We start from the raw sequence: 19,142 nt of genomic DNA, 5'->3' as shown, positions 1-19,142 counted from the left end.
TTACTGACTATAAAGTTCTTTACATTCATTTTTTTTCTCTCGCTCTCTCTCTCTCTCTCTCTCTCTCTCTCTTGTATCTATTGTGGAATTAAAATCTGATGTCCATATAGTAAGTGGATTACTGGAGTATGAATTCATGACGTCCCCTCAAAAGTTTGCGGCATAAATCCTGTCTAAAATGTAGAAAATATGATGAGTCTGTACTCGTAATTTATCATTCCATTCATATTTTTTGGATCTGCATATACATGGTGACTCAAAATAATTAATGAATGCCTGAATATATTTTATTGAATTAATCAGGAATGACAAAACCGAATGCTTTGAAATCTTGGAGATGTTTTACAATTGTCATAGCCATGGTCAATTTTTAGTCAAAATATATTTCCTCATGCCCCCCCTAAAAAATTGATGACGTCACCTCAAAATTTTGCTGAATAAATCCTATCTTAAATGTGCAAAGTATGATGAGACAATACTTGTGATTTATCATTCCATTCATATTTTTTGGATTTGCATATACAGAGTGACCCAAAAAAATTAATGAACGCGGGAATTTATTTTATTTATTTAATCAGGAACTACAAAACCGAATGCTTTGAAATCTTGGAGATGTTTTAAAGTTATCATAGGCATGGTAAATTTTTGATCAAAATATATTTGCTCATCCCCCCCCCTAAAAAATTGATTACGCCACCCCAAAATTTTTCCGCAAAAGTCTTAAATGTGCATTGTGCAAAGTATGTTGAACCTATAATTGTGATTCATCACTGCATAAATATTTTTTACATTTGCCTACACGGGGTGTGTGAAAAAAATTAATGACTGGGTCAATTTATTTTATTGATGAAATCAAGAATTGCAAAATTGAATACTTTGAAATCTTGACGTTTTGAAGTTATTGTAAGAATGGTAACTTTTTAATGAGAATGTATCTGTTTATCAACCCCAAAAAATTGATTAGAGCATCTCAAAATTTTGCCGAATAAATTCTTTCGCAAACGTTCAAAATATGAACAGACTTTTAATCATTGCATTCATATTTTTTATATTTGCTTAAATAGGTGACACAAAAAAATTAATGAATCAGTCAATTTATTATTGATCAAATTAAGAACGAGGCACCCAATTTTCTGGAAAATGTGAGAATACGCTCGTCTTTATAACAATAAAATAATGATAGGGTAAGAATTATAATAATAACATTCAGAATATTTTGTTCAATGGAGGCTTATGAATAATTTTAGTCATCTGTTTTGGGGCGATAAACTCATTCAAATCAAACAAATGTCTACGTGACATTCTTCCGATGTATTGAATTCCCATTGATAATGTGCTGTAAATAAATTTTTTGCACTCGTAACCTTTTTTGATGACCTTGGCGCATTCAACAGCATACGGGACGTCGAACATCACGCACAGATGCGTTTTGCTATGAAGTCGTTGCTTTAAATAAAGCTGGGCGGTCGCTTCTCACTTTCCAATTGTGCATCATTTTTATTTTCAGCGAGACCGACACTTGAAAATTATTAAAAATACAATTATTATTATTGTGTCGTGGATATGGATTTTAGAATCATCAACTGACGTTCAGTTAACGTTAGTTTTCTCATAATTTTCTTCGCGATGCGTAACATCGGTTGCGAGCCACTGGTCTGCCGTAGTCCATACGCAGCACATAAATTTCAACCGCCTAGCCCTATTTTTTTAGTATTACACTACATCTATCCAAACTGAGACGTGTTCTTGCAAAAATGTTGATGTCATCGCAATTTTTTTTTAAATGCTCCGCTACAAAAATGTAATGAGAAAAAAAACATAACTAAACTCTTTAGACCAATTTTTTGAAGCTGTATTTGTCCAACTGTAGGTACTTTAGGGGCGAGGGAAGTTCTATCGAAGGAAATTTTCGCTGCTATAATATATATCAGCTTGTGTCCAGCCCAATAAAAAATCATAGTGCTTCTAGCTACGGCAAATTCTTACAGATTATTTTAAATTAAATATCCCCTCTTGGGTTAATCGATTTGTGGGTCTGAATTTGAACTAGACGAATACATTATAAATATTATAAAAGCTATGAATAAAATAACGGTCAGACAGAGTAATAAGGGGTAACTACAGCAGACAAAATAAAAATAACCACTCTTTTATAATATTCCAACAAAAGGATTAAGAATTATTTACATGTCACGAATATAGGAGTTGTTATTCCAGTTACGTGGCCAAGCTTACAACGATCAAATAACTTCTAACAATTTCCTTAGTATAGGGAAACACAAATGATTGGCATTAGTTTTATGTCTTCGTTGTTAGAACAATGTCGTATTTACATATAATATAAAAGCAATCGATGAATATTATATCTTGGTGAAGACTAAAAACATTTTATTAATCAAATAATAACGAAAACTTGTACACACTTTTTCGTTATTGTTGGCAGTCAAAAGTTTCTAGATACTTGACACATTTTGGATTGCAAATTCTCCATGTAAGTAAAATACGTGGTTTTTATTTTTAATAAAAAATCATCGAATTTCAGCAAAAAATAAATGATGCCTATAAACAAAGACATTGCAATATGCCAAACAAGTCGAAAAATTTTTCGATTCAGTTTAGTGTGGCCACCAGAAGGAAACGAATTAAGTCCTGGAATAAATTATAGAATTAGGGTTATAATTTTTTTTATAATTAGCGGAATTGTAGTACTTTCCCTTAGCACACACGCTTACTTACTAGCCATAAGTATGTTTCTAATAGAGTACCCATCTAGAACATTATAGATTTTGCCTTTTTGCTTTTTTGTAGAACATCCAGAATTCACAATCACCGAAGAACTTGCTGAGGTATAGGTGTCAGCGGATGCACTTATATGGTCTACGTCTTTGTCAAAAATCAAAAACCCGTTGCTCTTTTGATGCGAGATTTATCTGACTTTGAAATATTTGGGGTTCCTCCCAATTTTGAAAAACGAAACAAAAAATTAAACTTAGGAGTGGAGTTGTTATTTAATTACACTGTAGGTGCCGTGATATTTTACACTTTTCTAAAGCTGTCCGAGAAATCAAAGTGCAAAAGAATTACGTCCGAGAGAGGCATGAAAGAAAACCACTGTGGCTTAATAGCACCATTTTGGATTCCCTTCAACATAGACTATTTTCCCGTTTTTCAGTTATTTTCTTTATTAGCCATTTTTGTTAGTCACTTGCTTATAAAAATGTGCTTACATATCTCTCTCAACGCTTTTGAAATAGCACATCATATCATATTAAGAATTCAGCATTTGAAAGTTATGATTGAAGGGTGTTTTAATGACAAGAGCTACGCAGTGAGTCAAAGAAATTTAAAACGATGTATTTCCTATCACATCCAGATATTAGAGTATGTTCAGTTTTTGCTTGAATTTAAGCTACTTCAACTACATTTTCTAGGTTTGCTTCAAGACTAGATAATGCTTTCTTTCAGTGTATGTTTAGTCATTTTCTTTTAACGGGTACTATTTGTGCCTGCCTGGAAAAGCAAATTCTGGACGTAATTACGCAATTAATAGTGTAAGCATTGATGACAAGATAGTTTCTATTTCAGAAAATTAATATTGTGGGAGCTGTTTTTCACATTCTGGGATGGATTATGGCTTTGTTTGTGGCATGTGTAGCTGGACAAGATTTTCTTAATGCTGTAAGATGTGTTTCAAAATTGTTCTTGTTGGTGTACTTCGATTTTCTTTTTTTTTTATTTTGAAGAGTGAAATTATTCCAAACGCAATATGGAATTCTAAATGGTATCAAGCCGACATACGACTGAAAAAATATACCGTCTTTATGCTGATGCGTTCTCAGAGAGCATTGCAGATTAGAGCTGGTCCTTTTGGTGTTCTTTCGTTTCCACTATTCTTAGCGGTAAGTTTATGCGATTTTAAAACTGCTAACCATGGTCATTTTCCAGGTAATAAAAACATCTTATTCTGTTCTTTGCATGTTATCATCGTAAGAAGGAACACTATGGCAGGGGTTTCAATCGCCAATGAATTTTGCATGTCTATTTATGAAAAGAAAGCCAAAAGCAAACAGCTTCGTTATATATTTTTGTTCACTAAACGGTAGAAAAGTGCTACTTCATGTGCCTCTAGTGTTAATTATTTATTTATAATTTAAAATGGGAAATACAATGCTATAATTGTTGATTTAATTCACTAAGTTAATAAGCTTCATTCCTTAAAATGGAGGAAGACAAACAACTTACTATTGGTTAAACTGAATTGTCTAAATTTTGAAAAGTGAAAGTGCATACCTACGTATAATTTCTGGAAGATAGAGTTAGAAATTAAATTAATTAATTTTGACAATTGTCTTCGTTCCGAACGTGTTGATCGTCACCACATACACAACGTGTGTATAAGCCGCCCAGAGTATACAGCCTGTTATTGAAAGGTACGTACAAAATAAAATCGGCAATTGGTCTCGAAGTATGGCTGCTAAAAGTTAAAAAAAGTTCAGGTAAAAGTGTTTTCCTTTTAGAGATAAAAATTATTAAAATTTATGTCCAAATTCGTTGTACACCTCTGATAAAAAGATCATCTTTCGTTTCTATAGCAACATTTAGTCTTGACAAAAGTTTTATTCTTACAGTTGCTAGGATTTACTAAAATAAATTAATTTTACGTATTTATCCTTCAGTAGCGTCTAAAAAGGTTGGATAAGGGTTAATTTTCCCCTTATAATTTTGATAACACAAAATAAGTTTTTCAGACTTCTTAGACTTCGCGAAAAACTGTCCATTTTGTTGTACGTACCTTTCAATAACACCCTGTATAACAGAAACAGTTAAAGCTAAGAGAATACAAAAAAGAGAAAAAGCATCTAAAAAAACTATTTTTTGCAGTTATAGAAGAATATGCGTTAGAAGGTAGGAAAATATGTAATTCCTGTCTACCTTAATTATTATTATGTTCATATATGCACGATTTTAAAATGTTAATTACGTCATCACAAAATTGTTTAAGGCTGTACATCCTCAGTATCAAGCCCTATACCAAATACATGCAAACTGTAATGACTTCTCATTCGAACAATACCGAATTTGAAGTGATGCTGACTTTTTTTTAGAATAGCCTAAACTTTGATTACCTTTTTGGTCGTTATAACATATTTTTTTCTAGGGAATTTTATGACCAATCGATAGATAAATAAAAACAGTACTGGAGTATAAGTTTACTCAGTTGTTATTTGCCCAAACTTTTGTGATAATTGAAAAAAACGAAATCAAAGAATTTCAGAAAATAGGCAATCAACAATACATCCAACGGGCCATAAAATGTGATTTATTGCCCTATAAAGTTTTGACCCACCCTCCACAGCGGGCGGTTTTGCGAATTAGTGCAGTGGCTAGAGTCGCCCGATAGTGAGATTTTTGTTTCAAGAAAATGAAGATATGAAAGGCTTTGGCTTTAAACACCACTTTTGAATTTATTCAGTATTAGGTAACTTTTTTTTAATATGTTTACTTCGTACCGGCAGATAGCGACCACATCCGGAATCAAGGATTTCGGGTAACATTGCATATAAGTAAAACTGTTCTAAGTGAGGTACAATTTCTTCACGCCAAAACGTATCATCTCTTTCAATTATTCAGTATTGTAGATCACATTCTGTATCCACAATAAAATAACATTTTTGACGATGCCTTATATGTAGTTGCCCTTGGACTCTCACAGTGCGAAACATTAAATAACGAAGTACAGAAACTACTTACCCAGACTTCACAAACAAAATTCAAAAAGAAAATTTTTGATCAAATCGAGATCTAAACCAGAGCAGAAAATTGGTCGATACTTGTTCCGACAGAACTCCTGAAGTACTACAATGAAACATTTCCAGCATTTTCGTGTTGAGTCTTTCCGTTACACAATTTTGTAATGACGTCATCATCATTTTTGCAAAGACATGTATATCAACACTGGTGCAGTGTAATACTAAAAATAATGGTAATGTATTCCAAAATTCCGGGAAAATGGAGTTTGCCGTTTCTGACTTAATCAATAAAATAAATTGATCCATTCATTAATTTTTTGAACCACCTGTATAACCCAATCTAAAAAATATGAATGCAATGATAAATCACAAGCAAAAATTCATATTCTGCACATTCTCATAGAATTTATTGGGGAAAATTTTGAGATAACGACATCAATTTTTTGGGGGAATAAAGATATATATTTTGATTAACAATTTACCATGCTTACAATAACTTTAAAACTTCTGCAAGATTTCAAAGTATTCAGTTTTGCAATTCTTATTTACTTAATAAAATAAATTGAGTGATTCATCAATTTTTTTTGAGTCACCTTGTATAAACAAATCTAAAAAATATCAGTTCAATGATAAATTACAAGTATAGACTGATCATAGTTTGCAGATTTTAGACAGGATATATCTGGCAAAATTTTGAGCTGACGTCATTAATTTTTTGGAGGGGATAAGTAAATATATTTTGATTCAAAATTAAATTGCAAAATGAAGATTTTTCTTATTTTTTCGTACTCTAGGGGTCATGAAAGGTCGAGTAAACGAAAAAGTAGACGGTCGGCCGACAAAGTCGATTACAATACTTCCTTCGCCTACGCTCGGGAAGTAAAAAGCACCGCACAAAATAAATTGGGTACTAACTTTTGATTACGGCACAAAACATTATCTCACAATGATCACTAGTGTACTTTCGCATAAGAAATAAAGTACCAAATTTTGGTTTTCTAATTTTATAATAGATGGTTAAACTCTAAATAAAATTTGGATAATTATCCGCACCATCATTGGAATGACGTCATATAATATATTTTTTCTTAAATTGTATAAAATAAGATACTCCTGCACTTGTGGTGTGTGAATCCGTGTAGAATTTTCACCCTGGAATCCAGAATTTTGTAAAAAATTTTAACATATAGGGGTTCTCATAAAATAAATAAAATCCGCATATTCAAATTTTATAATTTTTCGAAAAAGCTGCATTTGTTTTATTGCATTTCACAGGCGAGGAAAGTTCTGTCGTAATAACCTTCGACCAATTTTTTTCATTCAAAATACATTCCGAGAGGTAACTAGGTACCTACCTAAATTTCTAAGATTTTGGGTTGGAAAAACCCAAGATTACAATGAAATGCAATAAGATATCTACAATAAAATATTCTTGCAAATTTTACTTTTCTATTCTATCTACTTACAGAACAACACATAAGTACAATTTTTGTAGAAACAGGAATTAAAAAATAAGTGTGAGGATTATGGTCGGAATTATGTATACGAACACGCATTTTTTTGTTATGTGCATTGGAACTAAAGATCTCATCAGTCTCTGACGATGATTTTATTAATTTATTTTAAAACACACATTTGGCTTTTTTTCATTTCTAAGGACAGTAAATTAGGTTAAACCACATATCAAAAATTTGTCTTTCAAGGGACTATCACTTTATGCTAAAAACAATAGGTGCTATTTAAAAAAAATATGGATGACGCCATACACCTGTCAAATATAGCTCAAAAATTTTGAAATGAATGTTACAAAATGGCAATTTTTATATACCAATTGACGTGTTTTTGCGTTTTTACTGCCCGAGCGTAAGCTGAGAAATAGTGTTTTCTTTCGTAGTAGATAAATATTTTAGTTCAGTACTCTGTTCTACCAGCAAGCCGAGAAATACACTTTCCCAGCTGACAATAGGAGTAATAAAACTATTGTTAACGAAGCGAACAATTTTAACCCTTAGAGATGAGTGACAGCTGTCATAACTTGGTAGCATGGGTTGATTTACAAGTTGCATATTTCCCAGAGGTGAAATTTTCTCGCGGTGCCGTACAGCCTTAAAGAAAAAACTCAACCCAAAAATGCGGGATACGTTTCATTGTATTTTAGGTCCGAGGGAAGTTCTGTGAAACAAATTTCGATAATTTTTTTTTGTGTTCAAATATTTACGCTGATTCGTGACATTAATAATTAAAAGCAATATTTAAAGGTCGTCCTCAATATTTTGTATTTTATTTACCGCGCTTTTCCAACCTTGGGGTTCACCACTTTGCATTAGAATGCATTCCACCACAAAAAAAACACGACGTAGGGTTCCGTTTTGTTGATGATCACAGTTCAAGGCCATTTTTTTTTAGCGAGTTTTTAAAATTTTGATGATTGGGAAGGCACCACTGCCACTGCACTGTCTCAATCTCAAATGCAGTACAGCCTTCGGTTTTGAATCACGTTTCCGTCTTTGCGTTTGTGGTTTCGACACTTTAACTTCAATTTTTCCGTTACGTAAGCGAAAGATGTCACACTGATAGTGATAACTAGTTACCAATTATAAGTATCAAACGTCAAACGGAAACTTAACAAATGAGCTTAGAGTGTAATCTAGACTGATTTGTGGTGCTGGTTTTGTATTTTGAAATTGCAAAACTATATTTAAAGTTTAAGGAATTGGGTTCACCAGACTTATGCTTTAAATTAAAGACATGTGTAGACAGCTGTGGTTATATCTACAAAAAAAAAAAGAAATGTGGCCCAAAATCTGTCTACATTTTTTTAAATGAAGACAAGATGAAAAAAGTGAATAATAATAAAAAAATTCATTTTGATACAAAATGCAGAGTATATCTTGTTTTCAAAGCCACTGCGATTACGATCCAGATAAGAAACAAGGTTCGACTGTACACAACTTAAAATATTTGCCTACTTAGAATTTTTAATTTTGTGAGCTGAATCGTATTAAGCAACATTTATCAGTTTTATCTACTTATCGGTGCCTAACTACGTGTCATCAACCACGTTCTTACGATTTTATTTCACCAACCCAATATTTTGAAAACACTTGGCTGGGGAGTTTTTCTAAGTTTAGTTTAGTCAGCTTCTGTTATGTAACTCCTTAAATTTTATGAATTAGGATTAAGTCGTAGAGCTTTTGCCCCCCACAGTGAAAATGTGATTTATTGTTTCGTAGGTTGGCTACTGACGAGCGTAACACATTCGAGTGACTAGACATAGGGAGTACTTAAATGTATATGCATTTTGTTAAATTGGAAACAGAGTTAATTATTGGAAGTAATAAATATTTATAAAAGATAAACATACGTATCTACGTAGTAGATATCGGAATACTTCAATTAAACAAAAGTGTTTCCAAGTATAGATATAACATTTTTATCACAAAAAGATTATAACACCCCTCTTTTCCAGTCGGAGTTTAATAAATCAGTACCAAAAATATAGAGCTTTAACTTAAAGTTTCCTACGATAAAAATGCAAAGGGTACTATACAAAGACTGGGCCAAGATCATCAAAAAAGGTTATAAGTACAAAAAATGTATTTACAGCACATTATCAACAGGAATATATTACATCGGAAGAATGTCACCTAGACATTTGTCTGATTTCAATGAGTTTATAGCCCCAAAACACATAACTAAAATTATTCATAAGCCTCCATTGAACAAAATATTCTGAATGTTATTATTACAATGCTTGCCTAATCATTATTTTATTGTTATAAAGACGAGCGTATGAGAAAATGAGGTAGATCGTTCTTAATTTGATCAATAATAAATTGACTGATTCATTAATTTTTTTGAGTCACCTGTATAAGCAAATCTAAAAAATATGAATGCAGTGATTAAAAGTCTGTTCATATTTTGCACATTTTCGAAAGAATTTATTCGGCAAAATTTTGAGATGCCGTAATCAATTTTTTGGGGTTGATAAACAGATACATTTTCATTAAAAAGTTACCATGCTTAAAATAACCTCAAAACGTCAAAATTTCAAAGTATTCAGTTTTGCAATTCTTGATTTAATCAATAAAATAAATTGACTCAGTCATTAATTTTTTTCACACACCCCATACACACATTTAAGATTTTTTCGGAAAAATTTTGGGGTGGCGTGATAAATTTTTTAGGGGGGATGAGCAAATATATTTTGATCAAAAATTTACCATGACTATGATAACTGTAAAACATCTCCAGGATTTCAAAGCATTCGGTTTTGTAGATTCCAAATTAAATGTCAAAATGTTTCCTAATTTTTATTTTTTTTTTCCAAAAATCTGGACGTTTCAGGTAAAATCTCAATTCGGAGTCATAAACTACATGTGTAAGACTATGTTATTTGATACAATTTAAAACCCATTTACTATGTACGATTTTGAAGTGACGTCATCACATTACTGGTGGGGATGATTAGACAAATTTATAATATAATACAAAATTTGAGAACAAAATTTGAGAACAATCGGCCCAGTACTTTCGGAGATTATCTGTCTAATAAAAATCCAGGACGGCAGACAGACGGACAGACAGACGGAAACGGGAGACCTATTTTTTCGTCCTCTAGGGGTCACGATAGGTCGAGAAAATGCAAAAGTAGAGAGTCGGCCGACGGACTCGACTACAATACTTCCTTTACTTACGCTCGGGAAGTAAAAAATACAAAACTTGGAACAAAATTTAAAAAAATAACAATATAATTTTTATCGAGCAACAGCGGTAAAAATAATAAATAATAAAAACAGGATGATGCACCGTACAGTAAATAGATAAGTGATAAGTAAAATACGTTATCTACTCCACGTTTACAAAGACAAACATTAGGTCTAACCTGATAACGTTGGATTTTATCACAGTATTTCAATACTAGATATATGATTTAAATTTAGTGAAAAAAGAAAAAATACACTTTGACTAATAATAATTTTTATTTTGATACTCCTCTCTTTATTAATTTAATAACGATAACAAAAATAATAATGTCTTCAACAATAGTGATAATAAATGTGCCACAGGGAATTCCTCATACTCACGTCATTAATCTAATCTCTCAAAAAGTTGCAAGTATCTTTGAAAAGGTTATAAATGAGTAAACCGATAAGAAATTCCCCGTTTATAAATATATCACGTCTCCCAGTATTGTAAACGTTGTGACAAAATATAGTAAATGCGAAAGAACTTACTCAAATTATAAATAGTTTTCACATCTGCATAGAAAAATGGAAAAAGATGATGATGTAAGTACACATTAATTTAGTTAATTTGTTTTATTTTGGTCGCAATGCTTAGACCTGATAACACATTTTTATTGTTACAATAATTAAACAAAATACATACATAAACTCTTCCTTGTTGTGAGAATCTTCAATTTTTACTTCTCCAGCGTAAGCTCAGAAAGTATTGTAATAGGGTCCATCCGGGAAATAGCTACTTTCAAATTTTATCGACGGATCATGACACAGAGTACGAAAAAGTACATCCGTTGTTATTAGACTGATAACGTCCGAAACTTCTGGACCGATTGTTACCAAATTGGACACGCAATCTCAGACACTACTGCACTGATCATTTGTTAAATTTTGTACGTTTATTAGGAATATCATGTAGATGGTTAACCGCTGACCAAAATTTGTCTAATCATCCCCACCGACAATTTGATGACGTCATCTCAAACAATTCTATTGTGAAATGGCTTAAATGTCATTCAACAATATACTCCTAAACTTGAAATGTACGAATCCGCTTTGAATTTTTTCTCTAAACGTCAAAATTTTCGCAAAAACATCAGTAAAGTATAACGTTTTATTATCAACACGCATATAAGTCGTGGTAGAAGTTTTGGTTATTGAGGAGAACGCCGACCTGCGGTTGCACGTTCGATGCCAAACTTGGCCGCTTATTTTTTTCTCTTGTTTTTTTCTTGCGTTGGTAATGCTCTGTAGTAATATTTATCTTAATTATGTATGTTGTCATGTTAAATTATATATATTTAATAGTGACAAAATAAGGATTATAATATTCAGAAAATTGTGTTCGATTGTGGTTTAATTAATACTCCTCTGTTTTGAGGAGACGAACTCATATTTAAATCAAACTAATTCGCTGTTTACACATGAACACTTAAAGTAAGCCTGTTATTAGTGCTGAGAAAAATTTTATCCCGTTAGTTATCTGCTTTAAATATATTTTACATTGTCTGTACTTGGGAGCACAAATTCCAAGATTTCAAGGGCGAAATAACCTTCCATCAATTTTTTTAACTGTAAACATATGCAAATTTCAAATAATATCATGATTTGTTAAAATCAGTCTTTTCTTAGTAAGTACTAGCCCCGCCCACCCGCTCCGCCCATTATTTTCTTGGAGGGTACGTCATTTGCCAAAATCAGTTTTATCTTAGCAGGTACTACCCCCCTGCACCCGCCCTGTGTTTTCTTAGAAATTATGCCATTTGCCAAAATCAGTCTTGTCTTAGCAAGTACAAGCCCCACCCACCCGCGCTGTTCTCATTCTAACGACAAATTTTATTTCTGTTCACTATAAGATTCATCTTTCATTCAGACTATAATAAGGCAATCACTGAAATGGAGACAGGGTGGGTGGGCGGGGCTTAATTTGTTCTTCTCTCAAGTAGGACTGGAAATTAATTGAATCTAGGATGTGAAAAAAAAGTTATAATCGTAACTTTTTTGTTATACTCTTTTCTATAACATTTATTTCTTATTGGAGAGGAAAAAAAGAGAACAGGTGGGTGGGTGGGGCTAAGTTTAAATTTTTCGAAAAATAATCCTAAAATTGAAGAAACGGAAAATTTAAAAAACAAAGATTCGGAAGTTCAAATATCGAAAAATTGAAAATTTGAATACTGAAAACTAAAAATATTGCAAATCGAAACACTGAATAATAAAAAACTACAAAATAAAAATCTAAAAATAGAATATTTGAAACAAATCCGAAAAATTGAAACATTTTAAATTAGAAACAATAAAAATTTAGACATAAAACTGAAAAATATGAAACAAAAAAATAAAAAAATTTAATATATGTATACATATTTGATAAAATCGAAGAATTCAAAAATTTAAAAAATTAATAATGGAAACATCACACGCTTTCTTGTGATGTAAATGAAATCAACTTTTCTTATACAAAGTGTTTATAAAAATATTTTGATTATTACAATTTTCACATTTCGATATTTCAGTTTTTTCAAACAGAACACCCTATATTTTATTACTGCATCTTATTCTATTTTTAGTTCTTTTATTTTTTTAAGAGACAGACTGATATTAGAAGAACGAGGACAAAAAATATAGTAAGGTACAGTAATAAAATATAGGACATTTCATTTGAAAAAATTAAAATATCGGGCTGCAGAAGCGTTATTTACGTCACTGGTTTTTACAAAACAAAAATCGCAAAATCAAGTTTTATAATTTTTCAAAGTGGGGTTTATTGGAATATACTTCAGGGCGAGAGAAGTTCTGTCGAAATAACCTTCGACCAATTTTTTGGCTTATTCCAAATTCCAAAAACAATGAATGTATATTTACGATCATAATTTTCTTTTCAGAATTTCACGGTACGACCTGGTACAATCGACAGAGGAAAAGATTACGAAGTTTTCAACATTGCCAACATAATCCTGAATCTGTTATCTGACGACAACCTAAAGGATTTCAAAATTGCTTCTAATGCTGCCGGTTTTGGTGATTTTGATGATATTGTCTTAGAAGTGGAATATGAAGATGGTAGTAAAGAGGAGTACCTGGTTCAGCTAAAACACGTGCAACAAGACAATAAGATGTTAGTGCTTGATAGTTTAGTCAAGGACAACGGAAAATATAGCATAAAAAAGTACTTCAATAGCTATAGAAAGGACATTAAACCTAAAAATAATAATTCAAAAATGGTATTCTACACAAACTTAAAACTTAATGAAGTAGATTTCAAAATTCCATTCCAAACCTCCAACGTAGAAATCAGTCCTATTGAAGAAGAAAACAAATGGCTGGTTACAAGCGCCGAGAAAAAACCAGTCAGATTTGTTATAGAAAAACCATCAGATGTAGACGAACTCTATGAAGAGTTTTTCAACAATTTTTTGCTCTACACAAATCAGGCTAACACGAAGCAGATAAGAAATGATCTGTCAGAAAAATTTTGCCGACTTTTCAACTGTGAGCAAGATGCATGCGAAAAATATATTCAATTTGTTAGTGAATGGAGCAAAAAAGAAGGAAAAAAACAAAAACTGACTAAACTTTGGATCCGCCAAGTTATTGCTGCTTGTTTGCTGTCGCAATATATTAATCCAGTGTCTAACATCAAAGTTAAAGACAAATACTTACCCTTAACACAAGCCATGGACAAGTTTCATTTAACAGCATTTCCAGCAGAAGAAACGAATAAAGTGGCCGAAATATGGGAACACTCTGAAGATTACACAGACTGTTTGCGAGATTTTAATATAATGAGGCAGAAGTTTCATCTAAAAATGCAAAATATCACCAAACGTAACCTTTCGAAGCTTCCAGATAAATCGTTATTGTTGTGGTTAGGAAACAAATGTCCACTAGTGATCTTCGAAAATCCAACCACCACGGCAGCTATAAAACTATACCCCGAAGGAAAATACATTGTAATGGAAAACGATGACGTTTCTTCAGAATTTAAACAGAAGCTAAAAGATAGATATGTTTTTCGGTGTTTATCAGATCTTGATAGAGAATCCGAAGATTATGAAAATCTTGTTGAAAAAATATCTTGCAATCTACAGGGAAGAAAAATAAGTTTGAAAGCTTTACTTGACCAACATGAAGAATTGACATCGGCTATTACCACAAACGAATTGCTTCAGATGCTGGAGACAGAAGTCTTCTCAATTGGAGAAGATACAGAAGAACTTCCAAATCCACACATTGAAAGAAACTTATCCACAACCGTCATCGACGTGAAATTTTTAAAGCAAATTCAAAAGTATGACTCAAAAATCGTTGTAGTAATTAGCTGCAATGGCAAGAAAGAAAAAATTCAAACGTATTTGGAAAATTTCGAGTTAATCAAAGTCGAAAATTATATCAGTTCGAACATGAAGCTTAGTAATGATAGCAAAATTGTATTTTACACTGACAAAGAATGTTCGCAAGAAGATTTTGACATAATCTGCCACAAAAACAAAGCAATCAAAGATTGCCACCACTTTCGCATCACCGATGAAGGACATTTGGAATGGATCAAAAGCAAGAACAACATTGAGGAACTAGAACCATTTTTGGGCTCCGATGGGTCTATCAGTGAATCTGAAATATACAACTTACCACCAGGCAACAACATCAACGTAATTTGTGCCAATCCCGGTATAGGAAAATCTGTTTTGACGAAAAGTCTAAAAAATAAATTATCCACGCGATACTGGATTTTAATCATCAACCCGACAGACGTTTCGGCATTCTTTAGACACAAGCAAAGTATAACATTTGACAACTATATTGAAACCAAAATGTTGGAAAAATACAAAAATTTTGATAAAACTGTAATGTCAGCTTTCAAAAAGAAGAACATGATAAGTTATATTTGGGACGGCTTGGACGAGATATCTGACGAAAATCTGAAAAAGGTTTTAGATGCCATTGACGCTTTATCAAAGAAAAATGTTTTGCAGTGGATAACTTCTAGATGTCATCTCCAAGACAAATTAGAAAAGAGATTCAACGTATTCTCTCGAACAATTCAGCAGTTCGACGACAAACAGCAAGAACATTATATTCGTGAACGACTTCAAAATGCTTGCAATGAAGAATGTGTTAAGAAAATAAGAGACAATATTGAAATCATACATTGTCAAGAAGCTTTAGCTATTCCATTGCAAATTTATATGTTGACAGAACTGTTCTTACGAGATCCGGAAAAGTATCAAAAATTACTGACAGATACGTTTTCTCTAGCAGACTTGTACCACCATTTCGTGAACGAAAAGTTTAATAATTTTTACAAAGAAAAGGCAAACATAGAGGAGCCAAACGATTCTCTGCGACAAATATTGCTGACGTACAAAGAAAGTTACATTAAGAAATACGAGAAAGCTGCTGTTGCGTTATTAAACGAATCAAACTTGCAAGTGGACTGTGACAAATTCTTAACGAAAATTAAAGAAGAACGCGACGCTTTTGGCTTGATTGTTGACGTTTCCGACAACATGCAACCCATATTTGTACATAATTCTTATGGTGAATATTTTATAGCGTGTTACTTTTTCAAGAACTATGGAAAAGTTGCTAATCTAAAAAATATTCTTTTCAAAGAAAGATACACCAATATCAGATTCCTTTTTGATTTACTCATGGCAAAAGACTCTGAAGTTCATGTTGCAGTTTTATACAAAAACTTAGACGTTCTGAAGAAAAATGAGGAATCTTTGAAGAGAAAAGATCGTGCAGGACGTAATGCTTTGCAAGTGGCTTGTACTTGGGGACAGAGATATCCTCTATTGATTACTACGGCTGTAGAGGAAGAAGCTGATACTTATCAGATAAATGAGAAACTTGGAGACTCTGTTGAAGAAGAAAATTCCAATTATCAGGAAATTATCAACTATTTGTCAGATAAATGTGACCTCGAAGAGAAAGACAAGCTGTTCCAGATGGATTGTGCGCAGTACGCAGACACCGCAATGTGCCTATTTCCCATAAGTCAGATAGCGCCGAAGAAGAAGTTAGACATTAACAGCTTATCCAACTTCAAAGACTTAGGCAGTTTGCTATACTATGGGATAAAACTTGATTATGTGCATATTCTAGATCTAGTAGCAGACATTCCGTTGATTAAAACGGAGAAAAGAAGTTTAACGTTGATACATCTTTGTGCAGAATTTGATAGCATTCATTGTTTACAGAAGCTTCTGGAAATCGAAAAGTACAAACAAATTATCAACAACGTAGACATCTTTGACGTGTCAGCTGCAAGCATCGCTTGCAAAAAAGGACGTCTTGAGATACTTGAAGCGCTTATTGAGGCTGGTGCTGAGCTAAGAAGTAACGTTTTCCAGTTAATTCAGTTGGCGTGTAAAGGAGGTCATCACGAAATTGTCCATTTGTTACTCCATTATGACAATATCAGCATTAACGAAGACCGGAAAAGTATCACCGCAGCCTTGCAAACGGCTTGTTTAAGCGGGTATGACAAGATCGTTCAAATCTTGGTGGATTTTGGTGCGGACGTTAATGTAAATACTAGATATGGAACACCTTTATACGTAGCTTGCACATACGGCCATAAGGAGGTCGTAGAGATACTTTTAAGAACTAAAAGAGTTCAATTAAACAAGGGTAATAAATACGGATGTACACCTTTACATATAGCGTGTCAAAGGAATTATGTCGATGTTGTGAAGTTATTATTACTAACTTCCGCAGTGGACGTAAACGTTGCAGACAACAAGGGTCTCACACCAATACATATAGTCACGAAAAATGGAAACGAAGAACTACTGCAGCTGTTAATTGCTTCCAAAGCGGATGTCAACAAGGCTAACAAGAAAAAAATTACTGCTTTACATATTTCGTGTCAATGTGGAAAGGAAAAAATTGCTAAAATGTTAATTGACGCTGATGCTCAAGTAAACAGTACCTGTAGCGAAGGCTGTACACCCATTTTTATGGCATGTGAACATGGCGATAGGAATATTGTGAAGCTGCTTTTAGCCTCTGACGCAAATATCGCACTAGCTGACAAGAAGAACGTGCTACCCCAAGCAATTGCTGAACAAAAGGGTTTTGATGACATCAAGCGACTTCTTGACGATTTCATAGCAGAAAAAAATTTTATCCTTGGAGGTAAAAAAACAACGTAAACACGTTATTTGTTTAATTAGATCAGTTAAGATAAAATATTGTCAAGTACTCTCTGCTTTTTTTTTTCTGTATTAATTTCCAGTATTTTGATTATATTCCTTGTGTAATCTGTATTGTATCAAATAATGAATTATGTCGTAAAACTTGTTTTTATTTTTTTGTCAACATCAACATGTCTCTTTATTTCAGAAATAAAATTTGTCGCAAAACTCTAGTCGTACAATGATCATATATACAGGGTGAACTATGATGGATGATTGACTATGTTACTGAAATAGTTTTTATTTTTCAAATGGGGTTTTGTGGCGTCGCTTTATTTTCTCAGTGCAAAATAAATTAATTTTTTTAATCAGGACAACACAACGCAGAAAGTAAATTTATCTCTGCTCCATTTTTAAAGAGCATAACTAAACTTACCGTAGAAGTGAATGAGACTTGTTCAGGATGTAAAATTAGCTTCAAAATATTGTTACGAAATAAACCTATACGCCCCCCGGTAGGACGCCTATGGGTGACTCATCGTCGGTGACGCCGGCTGGAGGGCGTTCGCTAAAGAAAGCCTGGAAGCGGAAGTCGCGATGGGTGCGTGGAATAAGCATAAAAGCGGTACGGTGACAGTTTCTAGAAGGACCACGTGTCTCTTTAAATGGGAACCACCATCGGGAGCAGTCAGTGAAGTGCAGACAATGGGATCCACTCCGATTTTAAATACCCGCACAACGTAACAATATTTTAAAATGACTGTTAGAGAAAGCTATAGTTAGGAAATAGTCTTAAGTCAACAGATAAAATTTAATGTAACTATATACCGTCATGAATCTAATGGATTATGTGTTATATCGGGTGTGTCAAAAATGACGATGTTCCAAGAGGTGCAAAATTTCAAGCATTTGTTTAACACAAAAGAAAGAAAAAAAATTGTCTTTGAGTCATTTGTAAACGCTCTGGAGCTTTTGGAAATCAGACAAAATGTACCCCTAAAACTAAATGTCCTGATGTTAATAAAAGTGGAAAAATAATTTTATAGACAACTGTAAAAGATGTTAACGACAGATATTCATTTTTTTTTCTACGAACATGTTCGCAATCTTTTTCTTCCTCGGTGTTAAGTTTGGTGGAGCAGGGCAAGATATGGCAACATGCGGATTCTTGCGAATATTACCATTAACAACAAAAATATTATGAATATTTAAACGTCAAAAAAATTTTGAAATGTCGAACAAATTTGGTGCAAATTAACTTCAATATTCTACTGATAATCCCATTGATATAATAAAGGAGTGGATGGAGCCTTGTATACGTTTCCATACGCAGGCGAGTGTAATCAACATAAGAGAGAAATAGCTAGACCGGTTATGCGTCAGTGGGGAAAGGACGGCTGACTGGGTGTCACGTGCTGAGTGGCAAGAAACGCTTCATTTGCACGGGAATTAATACGTTTTCCTCCGAATTTGTTCAAACAAATTATTATAACAAACGTTTATTA

General features: G+C 32.9%; 1 protein-coding gene across 1 annotated transcript; it reads left to right on the top strand.

Annotated features, from left to right (window-relative positions):
* The first annotated feature begins 10,915 nt into the window (after positions 1-10,915).
* LOC135125753 (uncharacterized) lies at positions 10,916-17,799 on the top strand. The gene is made up of 2 exons (XM_064051415.1): positions 10,916-11,041; positions 13,378-17,799. Exons 1-2 carry the CDS (start codon positions 11,024-11,026, stop codon positions 17,653-17,655), a joined length of 4,296 nt encoding a protein of 1,431 aa, XP_063907485.1. The 5' UTR covers positions 10,916-11,023; the 3' UTR covers positions 17,656-17,799.
* Positions 17,800-19,142: the final 1,343 nt, after the last annotated feature.

Source organism: Zophobas morio, unplaced genomic scaffold (assembly GCF_036711695.1).
Source record: "Zophobas morio isolate AGI-343-1 ecotype UQ-CSIRO unplaced genomic scaffold, CSIRO_AGI_Zmor_V1 ptg000009l, whole genome shotgun sequence".
Classification (NCBI taxonomy): domain Eukaryota; kingdom Metazoa; phylum Arthropoda; class Insecta; order Coleoptera; family Tenebrionidae; genus Zophobas; species Zophobas morio.
Note: the sequence above shows the minus strand (reverse complement) of the source record. Positions and strands in the feature narration are given on the sequence as shown.